Below are 25,731 nucleotides of genomic sequence, written 5' to 3'. Positions count from 1 at the left end.
TTGCATGTCGATGGCGCGCGTCACTCCGTTTCAGTGGGTCTCATCCACAGCTCATTTCTTGGCAGCATGCCAAGATGCTGCGCAGCTATAACGTCGCAGCGTGTTTGGCGTGTTTATCTTTTGATAGCTCCTGCCGTGGCAGGGAGCGAACTTGGAAGAGTGCCCTCGATGGCTTGATTGCACATGCCTGGTCCGATTTATCGCGCCGCGCTTGGGGCGGGCGTCATGATCGCAGCAGCTGACCGCGTGCTTTCGTTGATTCATACATGTAAGAATAAACGACTCCCGCAAAAAAAAAAAAAAAAAGAGAGAGAGAGAGAGAGAAAAGAAAGCTTGTTGCTTCTTAACGTCCGCAGCCGCCATATCTTACGCTACGCCGCGCGTACAGCGCAACAATAAGAATGAATTACTCTCGAAAAAAAAAAAAAAAGAGAGAGAGAGAGAGATCTGCCACTTCTTAACGTTTGCAGGCGCCATAGCCACATCAGCCGCTGCGCGCAGAAGGTTCGCAACACACGCTGGAGAAAGCGTCCGACGTCTGTCTGAAAACCGGCCGAGCTGGCTTGGTACATGCGTAGCGCGTGCTGAAGGAGAGAGATAGCTCGGCAAAAGAATGGGCACACCCACGCACATGGCTTGCAAACGTCATGTGCTGGCGCGCGGGAATCGATAACTGTAGATGTGCGCGCCTTCAGGGAATGGGCGCGGCGCTGCCCAGAGCTGCCGTCACCGAACTGTCCCCTCATTCCTTCCCCGCGTGGCTTGAAAATGTCACTCGGCATACAGCCAAGGGTTATGCTATCTTCTTTGGGAAAAGCCAACTTTCCAGTGCGTGGTGTGGAGTTCGATATATCGAACAACCGGTGAAATTTAGTTCGATATATGACGCGGCTTTCCTATACTTTTACATGGGATTTTCAAGGGAATATTCCGCGAGTTCGATAATAAGCAAAATTCGATATATCTGGGTTCGATATAACCGGGTTCGACTGTATAGCAAGAAACAAAAAAGAATGACTGAACTCACGAGAACCATTTCAAACCTGCGCGTAGCGACGTGATAGCTTCGATAATGCAGCGGCAGCGCGAGCCAGATTGGCAGGCAGCTGAGGAGGTCAGGTTGCGCCTTTAAGTCAATCAAAAAGGAAATTCCAAGTTCTTCAGAACACTAGGAGGACCATGTCGGGTGGAGCGGCATGCAACAGCCTGCCCTTCCCTAACAGTGGACTACCCTGTAAATCTGCAATAAAAGCATTATGCACGAAATAGAAAGCTCACAATCCGCCATTGGGCGCAGCCATGGCATGATGAGCGGCGTGCTCCATCCTACTATACGCTTGCTCATTTTGAAACCAGGCGGCGCTGGTGTCTGATTTTAAGCGCTCCCCCTGGGCAGCGAAGGTTCCCCATGGGAAGCCTGTCACAGCAAGGAAGAAGCGGCGATTACCAGCAGGTGGTTCTGCCGAGCCGAGCGTCCGTTCAGAATTGGCGGAGTACGCGCCCAACGTGCTGTGTGATCTTGGTCCCAATGTGCTGTGCGATTTCGTGCCGAGTCGGACACTAGCCAACGATTGTGAGAAGAACCAAGATCTTTCGCTGTCGAGGTACGGGTGCAGCGTTACTTCACCGGTGACAATCGACATGCCAGTGAGCGTTGCCGCGCACGAGCGCCTCGCCGCACGCGAACGTGCCACTGCCAGTTTGTCGAGTTGCTCACCAGCCAGTGAATGTGAAATAGGCCACGATCTGTCGCCGTCGAGCCGCGGGTGCAACGTTACTTCATCACTGAGGATCGACACGCCAGTGAGTGTCGCCGTACACGAGTGTCGCACCGCAAGTTCGTCCAACGGAGAAGTGGTCATGCAACAGTCATCGCCGCACAACTGTCGAGCAGCGGAAACACGTTTCCACGGTGTGTTTTTCAACTTCGAGATGTGCCCACAGCCGACAACCGCAAGTGAAGGAAATGTTTTTTTTTTTTATTTACGCATACCTCAAAGGCCCCATTGAAGGGGTATTTAGAGGTACGAATTACGGCGCTCACGGGGCACGCTCGCTTTAGCGGACGTGCTGGCGGCTGAGTCATCGACAAGTTACGGTGCTCGCGGGTGCACGCTTGGACTCGCTGGCGGCCGATCATCGCAGTGCCGAATATTCACCCAGTGAACGTCTAAGCTCACCTCAGAACACGATACATGACACGTACAAAATGCATGACACGTACAAAAATATAACATTTATGATGCACCATTGTATACAATGCACCTTAATTATAAAAATTAATAAAAATGCTAGCAAAGTACTTGCCTGTACTGCCTCTCAGCAGCATTTTCTTTCTTTGCCCGCCGCCGTCTTGCTGGAGCCACTAAGTAGTCATCTTCAAGGTTCTTTGGTGGGCGCACTCGTCGCTTGCCATGTACCTTATTGCTGCCATCCTCCAAGTCACCATCTAGTAATACAAGGAATTCCAAATATTAGTGGAAATGACTGCCTTACTTTCTTACAGCAGCAAATTTGCACTTTGCATGGTTTTCTAAAACATGAAGGAGCTTTTCTTTTTTGGGCTCCAGTCTTGGAAACATGTACTATATTGTGTTTACAGAACAAAATGCACAGTTTTTATTTAGTACTAGGGGCGTGCAAATAATCGAAACTTTGAATAGAAATTGAATATGTTTGTTATTCGATTCGTATTCGAAAAACTAATACTCTACACTACCCAATATTTGAAAATTGCTGCATACACTGCAGTTTCCCTGCACTGTGCGTTTCACTGCAATGCTTGACAGTATGGGATGTGCAGTGAAGCTTCCTCAATACATACTCAATGGGACAGTTTTGTGAAGAGTGATCTTGCCTTTAGTAAAAAGGGCCTCCCTGACAGTGTGTGCAAAGTACTTGGAGACCAAGAAAAAAACGATGTTCATACTACACTTTCATTTCAAATGCAGACATCCATCCTACAGGTGTTCATCAGATAAAATTACTTTGATGCAAACAGTTCTTGGCAGTTTTTTCAGGCCCATTCACTTTCAGCTAATTTGGACATTGTTGTTGTGGTCCTTTGAAGACCAAATTAACAAGAATTCACGGTATTCAGCAGCGATATGACAGCTCCACTCAGTTCCATACTGTACAAAAGTACTGATGTACGGAATCCTGTATAAAATTTACACTTGATTTTTCAGTAGGGTAAACACCTGTGCAACATTAGTTTAATTTTATTTGCAAATACCATGTGAATTCTGAAATTAACAAGATGAACAGTGTATAATATTTTTTAATTTTCAATTTTTTTCTTTCACTGACCAGATATTCAATATTCGAAGGCATTTTTTCCTATATTCGTATTCGAAAATTTGAATATTCGTACACCCTTTATTTCACACTAATGCTAGCCGGCTGTAGTCAACTATGGACCCTTTGCAGAAATCTGAAAGTCAGCCTCTCTGTACAGCAAAACTGCGAAAATTACAAAAATTAGATGGCGCCGATCAAAAGAAAAGGATGGGATGACATTTCGGCTCCACCACGGGAGCCTTGTTCACTATGAGGCACAATGTCAGACACTAGACTTCCAGCATATTGGCTAGGCGTATGGCCAACCCATCATCACTGAAGCACAACGCTATGCTTCGTTGACAACCTGGGTCGCTGCATTCAAGGGGCACCTCAAGTTCAACCTCGCCTGCAAAGCCCAAGGTTTGATTCCCCATTCCTTACTACTGCTTCGGCCAGTTCGTACGAAGTTTGGGTTGAGTGTAGTCTCAAAAGCGGAACGACAGCTTCTATACGCCAGGATCCTGAAATGCAGAGACAAAATCAGAAAGCTGGAAACCAATGTATTTTTCGCAAGACAACTCTTACAATTCAACTGCCCGGAAGAATTCACTAGCATACAGCTGCATGCTTCCAAGCTGGCCTTCGTTTGTGACAAGCTGAGCTTGCTCACGAGAACAAGTTGGAGAGGCTGAGGCTGTGCCGGGGTGACAGTTCTTCAGATGCACCGAAAGCTTTTGTGCAGAACCTTTCTTCCTACCAGCCGTACAGGGCAGAAATGTGTGTCTTGTGCGTGGGCCTGAATTTCAACACTGGCCCGCGCCCGACATCAGGAAGGTGATATGCTTCCTGATGTCGGGAAGCATTCTCCTTCCCGACATCAGGAAGGAGAATGCTTTGAACCAGGCTGACCCGTCGCGATGGGACGAAGCCCGCATCCGCGTGGCGGGAATCCTTTTCAAGCTACGTTTGCATTCATCGATCTCTCCCCTTATGCGCCAAGAAAAAAAGCTACTACAAGCCTGTGAACTAATCCTGACATTGTGATACTTCCGGCTGACAAGAAATGCCACTGTGCTGTTAAATAAGTGCGACTACAAAAAGAAAATGCTGGCCCTCTTGGAAGATGGTAGCACTTACGCTCGTCTCACTCGAGATCCGACAGCCAAAGTACAGAGAGAATTACAGAAATTGCTGGCAGACGTCTTTCGAATGGTGCCCCCACAGCATAGGTCACTGTATTTCTACCTGTTATGTCACAATGCTTCAGCTTCGGTAATCTACGGCCTGCCAAAGATTCACAAGCTTGACGTCCCTCTGCGCCCTATAGTAGATTTTACATGTTCGCCGCTTCAGAATATGTCCCAAGTTTCTGCACAGAGTTATCTCTCCTCTTGTCGGCAGGAGCTCTACCCACTTGCGCAACACTCCACTTCATCGAAAAGGTTCAGAGCCTTGAAATCAACACCGGAGAAATCATGGTTGATGTCAAGTCACTCTTCATAAGTGTGCCAATTGACCTTGCCGTGGAAGTATGCACCGCCGCCCTTGAATCAGACCCATCACTGCCGTAAAGAACTCCGATAGATGTGTATGACCTGACCCGCCTTCTCAGATTCTGCCTGACAAACACAAACATCACTTTTGAGGATGTCCTATTCAGGCAGATTCACGGAGCCGCCATGGGTGCATCGATTTCTGTGAGAGTCGCTAACTTGAACACGGAAGAAATCGAAGGCCGTGCTTTTGCGTCCTTCACGCCTGCCCCAAACGTGTTACTGAGGTATGTGGATGATTGCTTTTGTATCCTGAAGAAGGAAGCACTACATGACTTTACTAGTCACCTTAACAGTTTAGAGCCTAGCAGTTCACAGATGAAGAGGAAACTGACAGCCGCCTCCCGTTCTTAGACATACTCGTTTCCACAAAGTCCTCACGTCTAAATTTTACCGTCTACAGGAAACCCATGCACACAGGCCATTATCGCCATTTTAAGTCCGTTCACCCTGATTGGCAGAAACATTCTGTAGCGTCACCGCTCCTCCGATGAAAAGAAATGTGTTCCAGAGAAGTAGACCGAATTGCTGAAGATGCGCGTATACGGCGTGACTTGTTCACCTGTGGCTATCCTGCACACGCCATGGACTCTGTACAGCGCGAAATAGAACGTCCCAGGCTGCAAGCTAATTTCACTACCCAGAAACTCGCCGCGATTCCCTACGCTCCTGGCATCAACGAACCTTTGGCGCGCATATTACGATCCTACGAAGCAAAGACCGCGCATGTGCCAGCTCGAAAACTAAGGAGTCAGCTTGTGCAAGTAAAAGACAAGCTGAAGAAGGAAAAGTTCCCGGGTGTTGTGTATTCGATACCATGTGCGGACTGCCCATTTGTGCACGTTGGCGAGTCGGGTGACTTTGAGCGAAGATTATGTGATCACTAGAGTGACGCCAGAAACCAATACGTAGATCAAAATGCGCTTGTCGAACACTCAGTGACCGCCGCCCACAACATAGGCTGGGCAGAGGCACGTGTAATCGCAAAAGAAAGGGACAAAAAGTGACGGCTCTATCTGGAATCGCTGATTATTCAGACAGCGCAAGCGCTTAATCGGAATGACGGAAACTTGCCCCCAATTTACGCCAGGTGCCTGGGTTCACTCATGCGCCATGAATAAAATGAACAACGCAGCTATGTTGTGCCTTATTGTGAACAAGACTCCCGTGGGAGAGCCGAAACATCCCATCCTTTTCTTTTGGTCGGCGCCATCCAATTTTCGTCATGTACCATTCTGACCAGACGGGCTTCCGTCAGACACTAGACTTCATTCCCATTGACTGAATACATACAATATATGTGGTGTGAATGGAATAGTAATCACTATCGAAAACCCTTTTGAACGTTCAGACACCCCTGCAAACCGCAACTTGTGGGGAAAATATGTTGTACTTGCATGGCCTTTGTACAGCGATTTTGGGTAATTTATTTCTTTTGGAGCAGCATGGCGCAGAAAATTATACTTTGATGAAAATGGCGTGCTTGGCGCAGCTGTCCTACGCTTAGGATTAGCGCTTTCGAACTAATAATCAAGGCAGGAAAAGAGTTTTTGAGTCACACAGATTAGGAACTAACTTGCTTAGCTCTGATTTTCCTCTCCGTATCCACTATCTATCGCTCTTTTTCCTTAGACTTTTGGTGGAAACTCTCAGCACTGACAAGCATAGTAACGTTATTCTTAATCTCAGCATTTTCGAAGAAACTATCAGCTAACACATAGGGAGCGTTTCTTACTCTCTCTCTCTTTTTTTGACAAGCTCTCAAGCTCCAGCACCTTCATTACAGAAATGCATGTTGACTTTCTTCTGTGGCCGATCCTTTGACAAGTAATTTTCACTCACATAGCTCTTCTGAATGCCAATGATCTGCAAAACTGCTTCACGAGTTTTACCGGTGACTTTTCAATGACGTTTCACCCAACATACACACTGCTGTGCTATGTACACCCGATGGTAGCTACTTGTGAATATGCTGTTAAGCAGTGTAATGGTATCAATGATAGACATTTTGACACACCAGCCGCTTTTCATAACCACCAAGAAGCTATGTATATGTACTTTGCTGGGCAAAGCATCTACATGAGGCCTTGTTTTCCACTTCTGCAAATAAGTGTTACAAGGCTGTATTTATTTGACCTTATCTTGATCATCAAAATACTCTGAACATACAATGCATAGTGATCCACTTAAGTCACTGAAGTAGGAAGGAACGTAAAATGTTGAAACTGTTCACAGCTCAATCAAACCACTGACTTCAGATGCATGAGCTCGAACAAGCTTCAATATTTTATGCAAATCCTGACTTTCCTTTTTCATTCTCCACCTTTAACTGCCGGCAATATTGAAACCTACACATAGAAACACAGTAGTGCAACAACTTGGCCAATATATTGGCCAATATATTGGCCAAGAGAGCGCAAAGGATGGTATATTCAAAACCTACCAGCAAAACATCTGTATTTTTGTGCGAAGCATTAAAATCTGCATACTTTGCAAACTCTTGCTCAGTGTACCTGAACAGTTTGAAAACGTGCGCATTCGGATGTGTTAGCCTCCCTCACATTTTGCAGTAAAGAAGGATGTCAGCAACAGCAGCTTTCGAGATGCCTTTGTGTCCTTAAAGCGCTTAGTTTACAAACAATGCATGATGCTTGACTGACTAATTCTCTTGTTACAAATCTGGTGAAATAACAAATATTGAAGTCAACAACAGCTTTCTTGCCGTAATTTTCCTTAAATAATTTTTCGCACTCCCGGTTTTCTTCGCTGATAAGATTACCCAGCTTGTATGTCAGCTGGTCCAGCTTTTTTGGTCGTTCTGCAGCTGAACTCTTGAACATGCCTCTGAGATCAGCCAAACTCGCAAAATTCGACTCTCTGCTTCAGTAGTTGTGCAGTTCCCAAAGCACGGTGGCTTCACCAAAGAATACAGCAAAAACATTCGATAAAGCTGCGAAATGTTAGAAGCAAAGCATTTCCCCACTGCACAGCTGCATAAAGCATACTGCCGATCAGACCACTCACAAAGGAAATATCAGTGACTTTGACGAAGGTGTCAGCAGCAGCAAAATGAAGGTGTGCAGGCACCAGCACGAAGCAAAGTGAGCGCTAGTGTCGTGCGCCCCCTCTCATCATGCTGGGTTACTAGAATGCGGCCCATTTCATCTGTATGCCCTCCCTTAGCAACACCGTTATGCGTTGTATTCATTAAAAATTGCAGTATTTCGTTAGCGCTTTCCAGTTTGCTTGCAATGCCTGAAACGGTTTATGACTGCATTAGTGTTCCATTCCTCTTAAGTAAAATAAAGATTACTTAGGAATTTTTCAGCCTTTTTCTGTACTGTAGTACTCATCGCCTGATGTATCGTGTTATGCCAGTATTTTCCAACTCGTTTAACAATAAAACCTTGATAATTCAAACTCTCTTAATTCCAAATCGTGGATAATTTGACGTGACAGCCTGCACCAGCCCAGTTAGGTAATTACATGACTTTGGGTGCTACGCAGGAGTGTCCAATTCGAATTGCGCTGAAAATTAAGAGCGAGCTCCATGAGTGCGAAAAAAGAGCGACATGAAAAGGTGGCACGGCGAAAGTGGCAGTCATTCACTCGATTGATTAGTGGGTAACCTCCATGCAAGCGCAAGTGACGGTGATATGCACAGCAGTTGCGATGTCTGCGCCATTATGCAGCTTCATAAACACTATTATAACCTGCTCCCAGCGCACTCTGGCTTAGTAAACACATCTGTAAACTACCCCACCTCGACTCTCATTGCCATGGTGTGCTCACTTGAAGCCCGCTCCAAATGTTGACCCCTCTACTACTAACAAGCAGATTGCTCCCTTTATTTCATTTTGTAGCTACCTCACAGCTAATGAAAAGTCTCTGTGCAGCAATGACCAAGATGGTTCACTTGTTGAGGCAAAGAAATAACTCAAGGGAGGAGCCATGTGATAAATCGCAAGCAGCCAACAGGAGCTGGATTGCCTGATTGCGAGTGCACTTACAGGCGATGAGCGAAATGGTCTGTTTCAGCAGATCGGAGCGATGAGGCAAGCGACACATGCAAAAAGATTCTTTGTGTAATGGCGTCGATTATCACTGCCTGCTGTTTTCTCGCATTTTCAAGCACATGAAGCTCATCCTTGAAGCGATGGCCTCTAGGAGCCGCAAAGCAGTGCTGCAGAAGGACGCCGATGCTTAATAAGCTATAGCACACCAGGCTCGGAACCTTTAGCACAAAAAGCTACACTAAGGCAAGGCTTATGGACCGCCAAAGCATGCCTGTAAAGAAAAAGGTGTTTCACCACAACACAGTCGTAGATACGGTATGAGCTTCAAAGTAACATGCTCTTGACACTTCATCTAGGTACCATCGGACTGAAGGCAGCAATGCATGCACTCGCCACTCCTTTCCAGCCCGGCTTTGGTTAAGGCAGCAAAGGCGCTGACATTGAAGCACCACCTGTTCATAGCAGCGGCAGTGCGTGCCCCGTAACTCAACCTTTCTTACTCCATTCCCGGATTGTCACTGTGCCAAAAAACATATGAAACCAGATCGTATCAATGAGATGTCACTGTAGCCTTGTATACATGGGCCTGAGACGAGCGAGTTGAGTAGGGGGGAGGAGCCAGCTGTCAAGCTCAGCTGGCCCAATCCATCTGGGTTTACACGAACTCGATTCTGTCGGGCCGAGGCCGCTGCTACACATTGCGTTGAGCATGCAAACCAGGTGCAGTTGAGAGAGGAGGAGGAGGAATGCTCAGACGAACAGCTCACAGTCCCGTGTCTGCTGCTGCCCGACCACCAAGGAGGCAAGAAAGGAGGCGCTGGCCTGACGCGTCAGTGTATACACACAGCAGGGTCAAGCCAACCTACCCCCTGCTGTTGGGCTGGCGCAACCAGACTCGACGGTCGTTATGCTCGACACCCTAGCGTTACATGAACCTGACAGCTGGTTTTTAGCCTGACAGGGCAGCTCGACTAGACTTTGTCAGGTTCATGTTAATCGCCTGTGTATGTACTTATATGGACGCCTTGCTTTTCGCCTCCACTGAGAAGCGGTCACCACGACCAGGATTCATCCTACGTGCTTGGGTTCAGCCGCTAAGTGTCATGACCACTGAAGTGGATTCACCGACAAAGATTCTGTTTAGGATCTTGAACAAAATTAGAAAACTGGAAAATCACTCCAAGAAAACAGTTCGAATCAGAAAGGATTTGCAGGTTTTTACAGTATCTCTCAGCTCACTATCAACAGACATGCACACAACAGTATCACTCACCGTCAACAGACTGCAGGGCACCTGCTACCACATCATTTCCACTGGTAGCAGTGCTGGCAGTAATAGATATGCTTTCAGAGAGCTGAGCGGTGCACCGTGGCCGACCACGCTTTCGGCTGGTGGTAGCTTTTTTTGTCTCGGTATCAGAGTCTGGACCAACTCTTAAGTCATGAGCCTGTAAAAATGTATCATACAAATCGATCATGATCTGTCAAAACCATATAACTGTGGATGACTCATGTATACAGTCGAATCCGGATATATCGAATTTTGGTTATATCGAACTCCCGGAATATCCCCTTGGAAATCCCATGTAAAAGTATAGGAAAGTCGGGTCATATATCGAACTCGATTTCACTGGTCGTTTGATATATCGAACTCCGCACCCCGCAATGGAAATTGTGCCTTCCCAAAAGACGATCGCATCACCCTCAGCCGTTTGATGCGTGACGTTTTCAAGCTACGCGTGGAAGGAATGAGAGGGGACAGTTCGGCGACGGCTGGTCTAGGCAGCGCCGCGCCCATTCCCCAAAGGCGCGCATCTGCAGTTATTGTTTGCCACGCGCCACCACATGACGTTTGCAAGCCATGTGCGTGGGTGTGCCCATTCTTTTGCCGAGCTTCTCTCTCCTTCCTCTTTCCCGGCCTTCGTTCGCAGTAGCACGCGTTACCTTTGCGCCAAGCCAGCTCAGCCTGCTTTCAGACAGACGTCGGACGCTTTCTCCAGCGTGTGTTGCGAACCCTCTGCGCGCGGCGGCTGACGTGGCTAGGGCGCCTGCGGACGTTAAGAAGCCGCAGACCTCTCCATCTCTCTCTCTTTTCTTTTTTGAGAGAGTCATTTATTCTTATCGATGTGCTGTAGGCGCGGCGTAGCGTAAAATGTTAAGAAGCAAGTTTTTTTTTTTTTCTTTTTCAGGAGTCGTTTATCCTTGCATGTATGAATCAACGAAAGCGCGCAATCAGCTGCGATCATGACGCCCGCCCAAAGGCTTGTGCAATCAAGCCATCATGGGCACTCTGCCAAGTTCACTCCCCGCCACTGCTGGAGATATCAAAAGATAAACGCGCCGCGCTGCGCAGCATCTTGGCACGCTGTCAAGAAATGAGCTGTGGATAAGACGACCGAAGGCATGTGCAATCAAGCCATCGAGGGCACTCTTCCAAGTTCGCTCCCTGCCACGGCAGGAGCTATCAAAAGATAAACACGCCAAACACGCCGCGACGTTATAGCTGCGCAGCATCTTGGCATGCTGCCAAGAAATGAGCTGTGGATGAGACCCACTGAAACGGAGTGACGCGCGCCATCGACATGCAAGCGAAAACGCTCGGGATTTCTGCCGCAGCGACACAGAAACATTATATTGAGCTGCCGCGGTGGCTCGAGCGGCGAGAGGGACGCAGTTCCAACAAGTTGGAAATTTTTCGCTCTGTCGCTGCCGCTGGTTGCTGAGATCGTTCAATCATTTGCATGTGAGCGAGCTGGCCTTAACGCTTTTTTTTTCTTCCAAATTCGGTGCAAATGTGGAAGGTGGGTTCATTATGCGAGTGGGTTGATTACGCGACAAATACGGTATCGTTTTTTTTGCATGGTAAGTGCCGTCACAAGCCGATTTCTGTATATCGAATTATCGATATATCGAACTATATCACGATCTCCTTCGAGTTCGATATATACGGGTTCGACTGTATCTTCAAGCTTAACAAGGCAGCGTACGACTACAGACTGATATAAACCATTTAACAAAAATAAATAGCAGTTTGAAAAGCACAGCTCCTATCACGCAGCCACACCTATATGTTTATTTCCGCCTTTCAAAGAGCTTTTTGGTTGCAAAAGCCCTCAAAAATTGAAAATTTCAATAACTTCACCACTGTGGGCACTGCAAAATTTTAGGCAACTTATTGGCTTGCGAAAACAAATTGAAATAAAATTTTTATTGCATTTTTTTGCGTTTTAGTAATGGAAAAATTTTTATTGCATTAGTTATGGATTACTAATCTCTCACTATACAAAGAATGCACGTTTTTATTTGCTGGGTTTAACATCCCGAAACGACATATGGGCTGTGAGAGACGCTGTAGTGAAGGGCTTCAGATTAATTTAAACCAAGTGGCGTCTTTAACCTTTTCAAATATGTATAATGTTCTACTCTCGAGGAAAAGCTAAAGATTTGTGTTTTTACACTCAGAAACTCCCATTTCACAAAAATAATACGGCTCAAAACCTTTAGAATTTATACATGCTGCACACATTCATGCTGGCAGATCTACAGCCTTATTCTCATATCAAATTTTTGCTCAATTAATTATGTTTATCATCCAAAGCAATTTTCAGAATGAAAAAACTTTGGTACAGTATTCTTTCCTGAAGCATACAGTATTGAGGAGAAAAGTGACAGCTCTAGACAACACTTCCTAGGTTCCTCATAGAACTCTGTGACGCCTATTTATATTTTTGGTTTGAAATGGCCCTCGTATTCTGTCCAGCAAAGGTTTTGAATGTAGCTCACATCACTGATTGCGAAAACAATGTTAGATGTTCTGATAAAAATATTAGTTGCATGCACCAATGTGGATGCCATGCTGTTAACATGCATCGATATCACATGCAGCACATGGGCGCTTTTGCTCACCATCTCCATCGAAATTAGGCTGCTGCGACTAGGGTCAAACACATGACCTGGAATCAGCAGCCGCATGACAAAGCAACTGAGCCACCGTGGCAGGCAACAAAGGATCCACATCCCATTTTTTGCAACGCCTCAAGTGTATACATATAAAATGACAGCCAGTGGCAGCATCTCATGCTTGATGACTGAACACAGGTTTAGACCTACACGAGAAATAAAAAAAAAATTTCCCGCACATCACCACTGCTCATTTTCAGCATTGACACCCAATTATACTGGCTGCACAGACTCAAGACCAGCAATTGCATAACACATTTCTGCTCAAAGCAGGCAAAAACAAACCAGCAACACACACCTCCACCATGTGTTCTTTGCAGTCATCCAGAGAGCCAAATCCTTGGCTGCACTGTCCACAGATGAAAATGTGTCTCTCTTGGGCTGGTATTGACTGACCACCATCTGCCCTAGATTTCAGATGGCTGCCACTTGACAGCACCTCATTGCTACCAGTCGATGACATGCTGGCTAGTGCACTTTCAAGCACCAAAGAGGCATCCATGGGCACGCGACTGGGCACAGTGTCAGTTGTTGGCTTTGATGCAGCCTCACTGACTGGCACACTCGCTGGCACACTGGATGGGAGCTCTGAGGAATCCACTGGAGCCTTCACTGCAGGCTCTGTGGGAGAGTCCACTGTAAAGTAGCAGCCAAACATGGGGTGGTACAAGTCAGTATCGAACAAAATTGTTCCTGATGGCATATTTAACCACTCAAATATTCCTTTTCCAATGTGCTTCTGCACTGCTTCTTGAGCAATTAAAAAACGTTACATGTAACATATCATTAAATTTTTTACTTCATAACACCTTTAGAATGCCTGCATTTACTGATGCACTTTGGGGCTCTGCAATTGTATGGAAGTGCAAACGCATTGTGGAAGAGAATTAATGCTACCTATATCCTCTTTACCCCTTGTCTTCACAGGCTACAGGCAGCAGTGGCAACCTATATCACTCCCTTACCCCATAAAAAGAAACTTTTATGCTCAAGATGCTGTCAGGTGTTAGTTCACTGTACACTAATTGCATTTATGTGAAGCTGATTAGTAGGCAAGAAGGAAATTAACAGATTGATTGAATGACAGACTGCTTACATAGGAGCATTATTGCTTGCCGGAAGTGGCACAAATTTCAGAAATGAAGTCATTGCTCACTATGGCCCATGCAAGAAGGTGGCAACTACAGTATGTGCTGCTGTATATAAAGAAGGACAAAAGGAACTACACCAAGTATGCATACACTATAGCATAACATCTGAGGAAGACCATTCTAAGAACCTTATTTGCTACAGAGATTCAAAGACCCCTTGCACCACACATCTGCAGATGCCTGCACAAGACACGTTGCGGTCCTGGAGATCAGCATACAAACAGCATATGTGCATGTCATGTTGATTTTATGCATTGCATACCTGTTAACTCAATGACTTAAAAAATAGCAAAACCCTTGCAGCCATGACAAGGTGAGGGGAGGAGGGGGGGGGGGGGAAGAGGGGGGGAAGAGGGGGGGTTGGCCAGCACACCTTCTTTCTTCAAGCTTAACAGGCTTGCTCATGCTTTCAGAACGACATGAGGCTTGCTCATGCTTTCAGAACGACATGAGAAGTTCAACAGTCTTGCTGCAGGCTGATGAAAGAAACTTCAGTGGATTGCCATTTATCTTTGCAGCAATTTTGCTATTGCTCACTTTGCCTGCATCAGAAACTCCTCTGTGTAAGCTTGCTTGAAGCAAGTTCCATTCTCGTGTTGGTTGGTTGGTTGGTAGTTGTGTGTTTAAATGATGCAAGGGCACCTAAGGCCAGAGAGCATCAGAATGATGGTTAGCTCTATGTGATGTGTGAGATGAGGTGGAAGAATGATTCGCTGTGTGTCAAAACTGACACTCCAGTGTATATGGTTGGAATCCAATGATAAAGATTTTAATGAACGCTAATAGCAGGGCTTTGGCATGAGTAAGAGGAGGAGAAGTTTCCTCCTACCGTGTTTGCTTACGAAGCTACCTATTACCCTTTGCGAATAGACAGCCTGAATAAATGGGTTAAAACTTTATACAGTTGAACCCACTTATAACAATATTAAGTTCCAAGAAAATATCACTGTTATAACCAGTACAAGGAAGATATCTGGCCGATTTACTATGAATACATCACTTATAAGAGCGCAACAAAACACGGACACAGTGAGACATAAATTGAAACAAGCGCTCACTTCAACCTCTTTCAGCATCAGGAAGAGAGCAACATACACACAAAAACCAGAAAAAAGAGACGTCACAACATATCACATAAAAAATTAAATATTTTTTTTTTTATTTTAGTCTTTTTAATTTTGCAATTTTTTATGTGACATTTGACAGGGCAAATTGCTTGGCGCTCCACCGCATTTTTGTTTTTTTGAAGTGGTACCGTTACTAGTAGACTCAATTCCATCCGTGACCACTGTTGGCCGCGACGGTCCAGAAAGATCAGCCATCATGCCGTTGTAGAGCATAGCACAGAGCTCCTCATGCATGCCTCAATAACATGAGGCATGCATCCGAGCCCAATACAGGAGCATCGGATAGCGTGACGTTTGGGCAACGACCTTTCAACACCAAGCGTGCTGAGAGGCCGCCCTTTAGCCAAGATCGCAGCTGAAGCAGCGAAGCTTCTACATCTACTCTAGCTACACCGGCTGTGCATTGCCGCCGCCTACACAAAAACAACCACCAAGCTGCCACTGGTCAAAACTGGCACCCCATTTTTTTACGCAGCCAGTCACATCTACTTTGGCTTTGGATCAAATTGGCTTTGATCAGATGCTTAGCCGATGATGACGATGGTGCTAGTGTGGCCTCTGATGGTGATGCTGGCTATTATGATGCAGCTGCAGGTTCCTCGGTGCTGGTTTTGCAAAAACCGTTCTCACACAGGCCGGGACTACTTATTGGTAGTTAGGGCAGTGATCGTACAATCGGAAAGTTCAGTCAAGAATTGGAAGTCTTCCAGGCAAAATGAGAGAGTTGGCAGGAATGCACTATGCTCAAGACTAATCATAATAAAAAGGTTTAGTTTGGATTATGGTGTTTAATGTCCAAAAGCAACTCCAGATATTTGAGAGATGCCTTTGTGGAGGGCTCTGCAAATTTCAATCACCTGGGGTTTTTTAACATGCACTGACACCACACAACACACGACGCCTATCTTTTCACCTCCATCACAAAGCAGTCGCCGTGGTCAGGATTCATTCTAGCATCCTTACAGCAGTTGGTTGTCTTTACCACTCTGCCACCACGGCAGGGCCATGATGACAAGCCTCCTGTACTTTGTGGCTTCCCGCAAACAAAACAGTCACATAAAACAGCAAATTTTAAACTGCACTCGGCCAACTAAACCATAATTCTTGACAAGTGTGATGTAACTACATTGTCACGACGATGCTTTGTTGTGTGAACAAAACCCATGATTCAGTGCTTGAAACCACGTGACTTCTGCCACTCTTTTTGTGCGGGGCCTCTCCTGTCTCTTCCTTCCTTCATCACTGAAACCCACCTTCACTTCTAGGGAACGTGTACAGGCTAAATAAAAAGTGAAATGTAGGAGGAACCAGATACACCCTACAGCTCTGCCTACCAGACATGTTACTACGGTGGCACAGCTCAGGAATGCATGGCATGATTTGACGTTAAAGCATGGGAAGCAATTAAAAGGAGCATAACATATGCACCTGCCATCCACTATGATTATGAATTTAGAGTGGAGAGAGCTGCGTTAGAAACACAAATGCCCAAACTGCATATACCACATGAATGGCAATTACAGACCTTGCAATATGTAGTGTAGCCACAGAAGCTGTTCCCATCCGGGATATCATGGATAAGGCAGAGTAAACTGACCTGACCACTGGAATAATGTTTTGAGAGCTTTGATATGCAATAGCAGCGCCGACAGTCTCCTCCATTTTTAGCACCAAAACAAGCGCTTAAACATCTCAAAGTACCTCCAAAGGAACCCATAACTTATTAATACAATCAAATCTTGATACGATCACAACTGATGTGTGTTTCTAGAACTCTCTGGCCCGAGTGCACTGCATACAAAGAGCAGGATTTTAACACTATCCTGCGCAACTGTGGGTGATACAAACACACAAGCTTCACCTGCCCTCTAGAGCATTAAACAATGCAAATGCATGTTAGCCAGTCACATGGCAAGTATTATAAGCCCTGAGCTATGGTAGGCATGAACATCACAAACGTCACGATTGCCAGCCGCATCGTGAGCAGTCGTGTGCGCTCCCCAAACCCCATATGCCACATTATGACTACCAGTTGTATGGTACTACAGTCGAACCTCGATATAACGAACCCCAATGTAACGAAATTCACAATGTAACAAATTTTTTTTTATTACCTATTCTCTGTCCCAATGAAAACCATATATTTTTTTAACGATGTAACAAACTAATTTTATGCTGCACTTTCGATTTAACGAAGTCCTCGCGCATCGCATGCATGTACTAGCAGCCACCTTGACAATTGGATGAGAACTAAAACTTTAACCCTGACACACTGCCTTTTATATTTGCCCTTTTACACACCAATTTTGCCAACAGCCTGGAATCTGCGATCGAAACAAAATGATGATGACGGGCGTACCGCTGTGCCATCTGTCGTGTGCATACAAAACCCGCGGTGAGGAAGTTTTAGGAGGTGTCATGCCATAACGTCACTGGCCAGTTGAAACGACAAAGCGCTAACCGGAGATACCGTATTTACTCTTATAATGAACCCACCTTTTTTTTTTCAAGAAAAAATGACGAGAGTTTGAGGGGAGGGTTCAATACGCAGGAAAGTTTGAGATCATTTTTTTTTTTACGAGCCTATCCCAGCCATCAATCACTAAACAAAGCATGCGGCCAGCCGCGATCATGGCGTCATTCGCTTCAAAAGGCTCTCTGCTATCACACATTCCAATGACTGTGGTAGCGGATGGCACCCATCCCTATCGCTGCATGATAAAGCGAACATACTGAAAGCCAGGCTTGTGCACCTCATCCCTATCGCTGCGTGATAAAGCGAACATACTGAAAACCAGGCTTGCACAACCAATGGGACAAGCAAGCCACCACAGGCACTCCTCTTAGCGGTGCTAGCACTCTGCCAAGTCCCCCTCCCCCCCTTCTCACTGCACCAAGAAATACGCTTTGACACTGTGGACTGCGACAGCACGAGGGATGCACTAACAACTAGCATTTTTTTTTTTTCAAGCTCTGAGTGGCAAAAATGAGAGGTGGGTTCTTATGCAAGTAAATACTGTACTCTTATGTGAAGCCCAAACAAAAGATTGCCATGCTCAGGGTAGCCGCGCTAGCATGGGCAATGCAGCCACTATAATATGACAGCGTCCCCGTTAAAGTCACTAAATCAGCTGATCTAGTGGCTCGTCGTATTAAATCTATGCTCTCGTCTCCAATTTCAAACATTGAATGATGATGATAATACCCGTGGCGACATTTGGCGGTGGCTTTGAGTACTAGGCACTGAGCTCAATCCTTGCGGAACCGGAGAAAAGTTATGCAATCACGTCCGTTTGCTATCACTTGTTATATGCTCCTGATATAAAAAATAACATCCGGTGCCCTTGCTAACATTATTATTGCTAAAATTTCTTGCTTATTTTCGTAACTTACAAGTTCCCAGCAGTGTTCCAAAAACCTGTTACTTCATTTGGGCAGCTAGAACATAGCAACCTCGACATAACGAAATTCCCGATTTAACGAAATTTTCGGCTGCAAGTAGGACTTCGCTATATTGAGGTTCAGCTGTAATGAGGACAAAAGTTTCCAGGATGCATAATCAGGAATCGCAGCCAACAGCTCTACTGTTAAATGGTGTCCGGAGACTACATTTAACGAGCTGAAAGACGGACTCTCATGTTGTGACATCAGCTAGTGCAATCAAGGGATCGCCTAAGAATGTGGCCCTTGGATGCCAAATTTGCTTTTCTCATGTCCTGAAAACTTTTGTTCCCAATAGTACATACCATGAGTAGTGAGCGGTGACGCACAGCTGTAATTAGACGCAAACTGAGTTGCGAGAATGCATTTCCAGTTTCTGCAAGAGTATTTGTTCATTTTACTGATAAGAATTTCAAATGATGCGAATATTCTTCAGTATTCCATGAGGTTCGCATCACCAAAATACTACAGTATTTCAGAAGAAAACTAGCTATGTACCAAATCTATAAAGTAGACTACCCCCCTTACACGGAGCAACTTCACTAGTCGAATCATTAATTATTGTGAGCCACTTGGGTCAAGACACAGTTAATAATATTGGAGATTGGAAGGATACACTGCCCATCTATTCTAAAGACAATGAGGTTAATAAGTACTCACACGTGTAATATGCAAGTTCATTTGTGTTTTACAGTGCATGCCTACATGCCCTTATACAAAAAAAAACAAAAAACACCAATACCTTCTGTGCTTGACTCTGCTCCCGTGCAAGTCACAGCAGCGTTCAGAACAGGACCTGAAAGATGTTGAAGACAGTCTACCTCAAACAGCGTGGCTGCTTTGTACAGAAACTCAAATCATAAAACCACTACACTTCAGTTAATAGGTTACTCTCATCATCAGTGAGTAAATCAATAAGACAGCCACCACAAGACATGGGAAATCCTCATGAGGGCTTCACTTGATGAGGTGAAGGTGAGGTTGTCTCAAACTACCGAACCTGGCATTTCTTCCTTAAAGGTTCAGCCTTTCCCAGAAGACATAAGGTCAACTAAGGAAAAAACTGCCCAAAACATTTGCAAATGGTTTAATTATGGTTAAACCAAGTTAGACAAGCGATAGCTCAGTTTTGTGTGGTTTTGCCTGGTTTAGCATTTATTTTTGGATTCTACTCATTGAGACCTTTTAAACGGTGTACAGCTTGATGCTGTATGAACGCTATATTTTAGAATGAGAGCTCCATTATGCCAGGCATCTCCAAGGTCCTAAGGTGGAACAATTTGACCTTCAAGCAAGGACCTTTCAGTTTGATTTAACATTAAGTATACTGGTTAACAGTACATTGACCAGTTACCCTAATGACCTTTGACATGGAAGCTTAACAAGCCTAACCAAACCAAACACAGCTCTCGCTCGTATCCAGATTTAGAAGAATTCAACCTCCATAATTTTTAGTCAAAATCAACTAATTAACTGCACTTAATTAAAACCTGCAATTATCGTATTTCAATCATATTCAATACAAGCTATCCAATGCCATATGTCAATGCTGCAGTATAAAATTAAGTTTTTAACCACAGTTACCTAACTGACAGTCATTACTTAGGACTTATTTGGCCAGTGCAAGTATGCTTGACAGAAGCTATCTAATGATATGACTTCACATAGTAGTGCAAAGTAGAATCTTCAATCACGATTAATTAATTAATGGTACTTAATTAGAACCTGCAGTTAGTGTACTTTGGTTGCACCTAATATAATCTATCCAACGAAATATGAGTGAATTCTAAGACACACAGATGAATTCTAATCACAATTAACTGTAATTTTGAAAATTATCAAATCACTACGAAAAATGGGAGCTTTGTCAAGCCTTGTGTGTGCCATTTCTTCCTTTCTTCTAGCCATTTTATATGACTGAAATAAAGGAAACTGACGCTGCTATTAGTCCATGCAATAATACTCAATGTAAGCTATCTAACGATATATCACTTGATGCTGTAGTGTAAAGTACAATTTTTAATTACAACTGTTAATTTGCAGCCTATAATTAGTCCAGTGCAATTATGGTAAACCCAGATATAATACGAATTTTGGTTATATCAAACTCACGGAATATCCCCTTGAAAAACCCATGTAAAAGTATAGGAAAGCAGTCTCGTACATCGAACTCCAATTTCACCGGTCGTTTGATATATAGAACTCTGCACTACGCACTGGAAGGTGCACCTTCCTCAAAAATGGTTGCATCATCCTTGGCAATTTGCTGTGTGACGTTTTTAAGCCACGTGCGGAAAGAACGACAAAGAACCGGATCGGCGATGGCCGGTCTAGAGCAGCGCTATGCCCTTTCCCCAAAGGCGTGTGCATTTGCGGTGATTGTTTGCTAGGCGGCAGCACGTGATGTTTACAAGCCATGTGCATGAAGGAATGAGAGGGAACCAGTTTGGCAACAGCTGGTACGAAGCAGACGCAGCCAATTCAGCTGTGGTGTTGGGGAGAGGGGAACAATGCGATAGAGTGAAGTGCAAGGGCATGCCCATTCTTTCCTTCCTCCATGGGTGTGCGGGAGTATGAAGGAGAGAAAAATTCTGCCGAGCTTTCTTTTTCCCCTTCCTCCTTCTTTTCCGGTCTCTGTTCGCAGCAGCATGCACTACGCATGCACCGACAAGCCAGCTCAGTACGTGGCGGACAGAACGTTGGGCGCTTTCTCCAATGTGTGTTGTGAACCCTGTGCGCGCTGGTCACGTGTGATGTGCGCTGTCATCAAAAGCATGCATCGAAAGTAATGAAAGCAAGCGGTCAGCTGCGACCATCATTGTTCGCTTTAAATGGCATTTGCTGCTACATGTATCATGCATTCCAATGATTTTGTGGCAGTGGACGCTGCCCGCCCCAAGCGTGGCATGATAAATCGAACCAGGCTTGTGTATTCAAGCCATCGCGGGCGCTCTGCCAAGTTCAATCCCTGACCCCGCGGGAGCTAACGTCAAAAGTATAGTCAAAAGATAAATATGCCGTGATATTATCGCTGCACAGCATCTTGGCTCGCTGCCAATAAATGAGCTGTAGTCTGCGACGACATGAAACGGAGGGACGTGGCAGCGACTAACGTTTTTTGTTTTTCAAATTTTTGGTGGCTGAAGTGGAAGGTCAGTTCATTACTCGAGTGGGTTGATTACGCGACAAATACACTATAATTTTTCACGATTGCAAGCGGCGTCTTAAGCCGATTTTTGTATATCGAATTATCAATATATCAAACTATTTTGCGATCCCCTTCGAGCTCGATATATCCGGGTTCGACTGTATACTCGACATAAGCTACTGAACGATATATGACATGATGTGCCATAAAATTAAATTTTTAACCAAACTAATTCATTATCATACATAATTAGTAAAGCAGTCTACTGTGTGGTAATAAGTGGTCAGTAAGTCATGTGAGCATGCACCAGTTGACCATAGCACACAGTACTAAGCGAGACTTGTGTCTAGGCAGGCTAAGTCCCATTTTGACCTTGGCCAACCTTGAAGATCAGGTTGACGGAACAAGTTTTCTTAGTCTGTACCTGCAGTAGTGAGCTGTTATCTAAAAAATATAACTGCAAAGTTATATTTCCACGCAGCCCGTCCACTATGAGCTGCGCAGGAACCACGATGCAAGGATAAGCTAGATGAGTGACGGCAAGAAAGAGGTGCCCATCCATGGTGAAATGATAGTATTGTAGTTGATCAGCAGTTCACGAGGAGACACATCAAACTCGGGCCCATAGGCCCCGGCTTGCCTTTGTTGCTCCGACATCAGGCTATTGTGTGAATTGTGTTTCTTGATTTGGTTTTGCTGTTTTGCACATCCCTTTTGCCCTGCCTTGATGCAGTGGTAACATAGGGAAGTGTTTTGTGCCATTTCTGTAAGACGGGCTACAAGTACTGAGCAAACAAGTGATTGCTTTTCAAGCCATCAAATGACAATGCTAGACTGGACTGCAGGCATGGTGAATAGCCATTTCATGCAAAAACCGCACACTGCAGAGGGCAGACCATGCATGTGAAAAAATTTGCTCCCCGTTTTATTCTAAGACATACGCATCAAACATGGGTGCTCACCCGGTACGGTTGCTTTCCTGCAGTGACTCAGGTGCAAAGGGGTGAAACATCAAAGAAGGCCAATGAGCCAACATACGTGGCACCTGTTCCCGTGGAGGCACGGCTTCACTGGGAGAAGTGTGGTGGCTTCTATGTGATGCTTTGGGGGCATAGGAGTGAACTATCCGATAACTACAACTATGCTCTTACATACGAGCTGACCGGGTCTGGGGTATGCACCACGCACAAAAATGAGGCGATTGTACACATATCACTGGATTAAAGGGACGAAGCGTTCGGCAGCAATCAAGGAAGCTATCCTGGCTTGTTATTGCAGTCTACAAACCGGATTTGTTGTTAAATGCCTTCCGTGCTTAGGACAACGCAACTACGAACTGAAATTTGCGAGAACGAAAAAAAAGGAGCTGTTCATTCTTGATGTCCAGAAATGCTAATCTACACTTTTATGCAGTGAAAGTGTCAATGCTAAATTACTTCGTGCCTCATTCCACACTTAAATTTTTCAAAATCAGGCAGTTTGCACCACACATTTTTCTGGATATATTTTTTTCCTGCATTTTTCTAAAAAATGTATCAATAAGGTTTTAGTGTATTACACGTTTGCATACTTGGTACTTCCCAGACAAGTATTCTGTACATATCATCATTTTAGTTTTGCATTGCTCTCACAGCAAACTTGTCTGCAAAAACCGCAAGTAATTCTGAAATCAACACTGACTACAACATTTGCCCATGCATTTATTCTCCTGCAATATGTTTCATGCTAGACAGATATTTGATTTGAAAATCACAGCAATTTTTTTTTTCTGCTTTGTATTCTTAAAATTAAAATAGTCACACAACTGAAAATAAGCAAATGAAGGCCAAGACCATGGCACCACACCGGTCATTAATGTAGCAAAAAGTAGCAAATGAAACTACTGACCACTTAACTGTTGCAACTTTCCAGGAAGAATTGACACAAGTGACCAGAAGTAGGTACCAGAGTGACGTTTCTCACCAGATGTGGTAAGGGCAAAGGCCACTGAATTATTGCCAGTGCGAAAACCTTTGGGTCCAGGCTGGGTTTTGTGGCTGCTATTAACAGGTGGCTCAACGGGCTCGAGGCTACCGCTTCCAGATGGGGCCACATGGCAACTTCGGAAATGGGACATTACACCAGAGCGCCAGGCACAGGAGAAACTACAGAACTTGCAGTGATAAGTAGTAACCACGTCCATAAAATCCTCCAAGCGCTCCACACGTTCTACACGTCGAACAACACTCTGCAACGAAATGCATAACAGCATGTCACATAAGCAACACCAAGTAGCAAGTGTAAGCATCAATTTGCATAAAGTACCACTCAAAATGAGAGCTGAAAAAATTCTCAATGTCTCATTTTCTGGCAGATCCATTGTAGCGACAAGCCCTAATAATATAATTGGTTCACAAGAAAGAAAAGACTCAGAGCCAGTCACACTTACTTTGTGAACACCTGAACCGCACCTCAAGGGAAGGAAAGAAGGTGGGAGTGAAAGTGGAAAGAGAGAAAGAGGAGCCTCGAGTAATTTCAGCCACCTGGGGACCTTTGATGTGCACTGACATCGCACAGCACACGGGCGCCAGGTACTCCGGCACAATAGTCCGGCATCTTAACCACTGCGCCACCACGGCAGGGCGCAATGACAAGCACTTACACAAATTTTCTTTAAAATAGTAGAACTGTGCCTTAATAGGAGCCTTGCACTGGAGTTTTGAATAGGGTGGCGCCGCCTCATGGTGCCCAAGAAAACCCTGACTGGGCAGTACAACGGCGGCTCTGCCTATGCTGCAGCCCGTATCTCACAGGCTTTCTATGTCGCCTCGCACTTCTTTCTGCCCCTTTGTGAGCGTGAAAAGACTCATCATGTATCATGGACATCACTGTGAACCAGCAGTGGCCTAACATTAAAAAAAAAGAAGCGCTGCGGCTGCCTTCCGGCGAAATGTTCAAAGCATGCGACATTGATCTTGCCGTGTACCCCTCCGTCTAGAAACATCGTCACTGCCGCTATATTGCTGCTTTTTTCGTAGGGTGCCACAGACAAGTAATAACTTCATTGTTCAACTCTACTGCTTTCTTTCATAGCCACACGAAATGGGACTACGGGGTGACTGGTACGGGCGATCAGGTGCATGCATGCTCTGGTTCAAGAGAAACGCCTTTCGCCCTGCTCTGGTCACTCTGCCGGCTCAAAGCTGAAATATATAGAGTACAGCCAGCTATGTGCGCCTATTTATTTGTGATCGTGAGAGAAACCATCCATTATGTTACTGTTTGCGGCAGCTGCACAAATATAAAAACTGCACATATGTCAAGCAATGAAAGGTGAGAATGGCAAACTAGAGCTCACTTAAAACGTTAGCTATCTCAATGAAAATAGCCATTAACTTTCAAGAGGAAACATCAACAAATGGCGCAGATTTATAATTACTAAGCAGTCGACAATAGCATTCCTGATGAGCGCACAATAGCAACTCCTGATGAGCGCACATTTTTGGCGCACAGGTATGTGTGAAGAGAAATGAGGGGAACCCACAACAGCACCAGCACAGCAAGATGGCTTTAAAAAAAGTGAAAAAAGAAAGACCAGTAGAACGCCAAGGTCTCGAAATAATGTCAGCCATTAACTCATATACAGTTAGACCTGGTTATAGCGAAATGGTTTTCGTTATACACAGTTTTAGTGTAACGATTTAAAAGGAGAATGCAGAATAGAAGCCAAAATAAAAAATGGATGTAGAGAAAACCTCCTTGCAAATTTTTAACAGTAAACCCCCATTACTAAAGGTTATAATAGTGGTGAAACAATTTAAGAATGTGCCGACAGCAGTGGCAGCAACATTTGCCACGGCTCGCATGACACGACTACAAACGGGGCGAAAAGAGTTGGAGTTGTGGAGGGATTGGAGGCTGCTGGAGGCACCATGGCCAGGCTGAAATGAGTGCTCGTGGTCATAGCACATTTCAGCTATCAGTCTGCCCCGGGGGAAAAAAAAAAAAAAAAAAAAGAGAGAGAACAGAAAAGAAAAGAAAAAAAAAAGAAAGAAAGGAGGTCACTATATTTAA

General features: G+C 44.9%; 1 protein-coding gene across 2 annotated transcripts in view; it reads right to left on the bottom strand.

Annotated features, from left to right (window-relative positions):
* The window catches only part of LOC146205031 (uncharacterized), a 93,252-nt gene that overhangs the window by 36,157 nt on the left and 31,364 nt on the right, over positions 1–25,731 (bottom strand). Inside the window, exons 6-10 of one of the 2 annotated variants that reach the window (XM_084589703.1) lie at positions 23,566–23,905; positions 19,273–19,326; positions 13,110–13,447; positions 10,125–10,299; positions 2,308–2,449 (exon numbers count right to left, since the gene is read on the bottom strand). In XM_084589703.1, the coding sequence (XP_084445829.1) occupies positions 2,308–2,449; positions 10,125–10,299; positions 13,110–13,447; positions 19,273–19,326; positions 23,566–23,905 (1,049 nt within the window). The remainder of the gene's footprint in view (positions 1–2,307; positions 2,450–10,124; positions 10,300–13,109; positions 13,448–19,272; positions 19,327–23,565; positions 23,906–25,731) is intronic. The other variant, XM_084589705.1, reaches the window with a different exon arrangement.

Source organism: Amblyomma maculatum, chromosome 1, assembly GCF_055883805.1.
Source record: "Amblyomma maculatum isolate TAMU_Amacu chromosome 1, ASM5588380v1, whole genome shotgun sequence".
Lineage (NCBI taxonomy): Eukaryota > Metazoa > Arthropoda > Arachnida > Ixodida > Ixodidae > Amblyomma > Amblyomma maculatum.
The sequence above is the reverse complement of the archived record's forward strand: the minus strand, read 5'-3'. Positions and strand labels throughout refer to the sequence as shown.